Source organism: Penaeus monodon, chromosome 21 (assembly GCF_015228065.2).
Source record: "Penaeus monodon isolate SGIC_2016 chromosome 21, NSTDA_Pmon_1, whole genome shotgun sequence".
NCBI lineage: Eukaryota > Metazoa > Arthropoda > Malacostraca > Decapoda > Penaeidae > Penaeus > Penaeus monodon.
Genome location: NC_051406.1, coordinates 8,030,850 through 8,031,103, shown reverse-complemented (window position 1 = coordinate 8,031,103; position 254 = coordinate 8,030,850). Strand labels below are relative to the sequence as shown.

The following is a 254-nucleotide window of genomic DNA, read 5'->3' as shown; positions in this document are numbered from 1 at the left end:
GTAAATATGATAGACCTTTTATTATTGTTTTCAGGATGAAGGACTTGGCAGCAAGCTCTTGGACATTATAAAAAGCAACTACAAGAAGTCCTGAAAACAGCGAACAAGGATAATAGGATTGTGTAAGGTTATTTTTTTACATTAGGTTAAGACATGCGTACATGTAATTGTTTTCGTTCTTATAAAGTCATGGGATAATATTGCAGTTTTTATTGTAATAATTTTGTCAGCTCCTTTATTGTTTAGAGTATAGA

General features: G+C 31.1%; 1 protein-coding gene across 1 annotated transcript in view; it reads left to right on the top strand.

The window, feature by feature from the left end:
• LOC119586161 (integrator complex subunit 11-like) overlaps positions 1-254 on the top strand; it is a 7,305-nt gene extending 7,051 nt beyond the window's left edge. Inside the window, exon 14 of the mRNA XM_037934857.1 lies at positions 35-254. Within this exon, the coding sequence (XP_037790785.1) occupies positions 35-94 (60 nt within the window). The 3' untranslated portion in view covers positions 95-254. The remainder of the gene's footprint in view (positions 1-34) is intronic.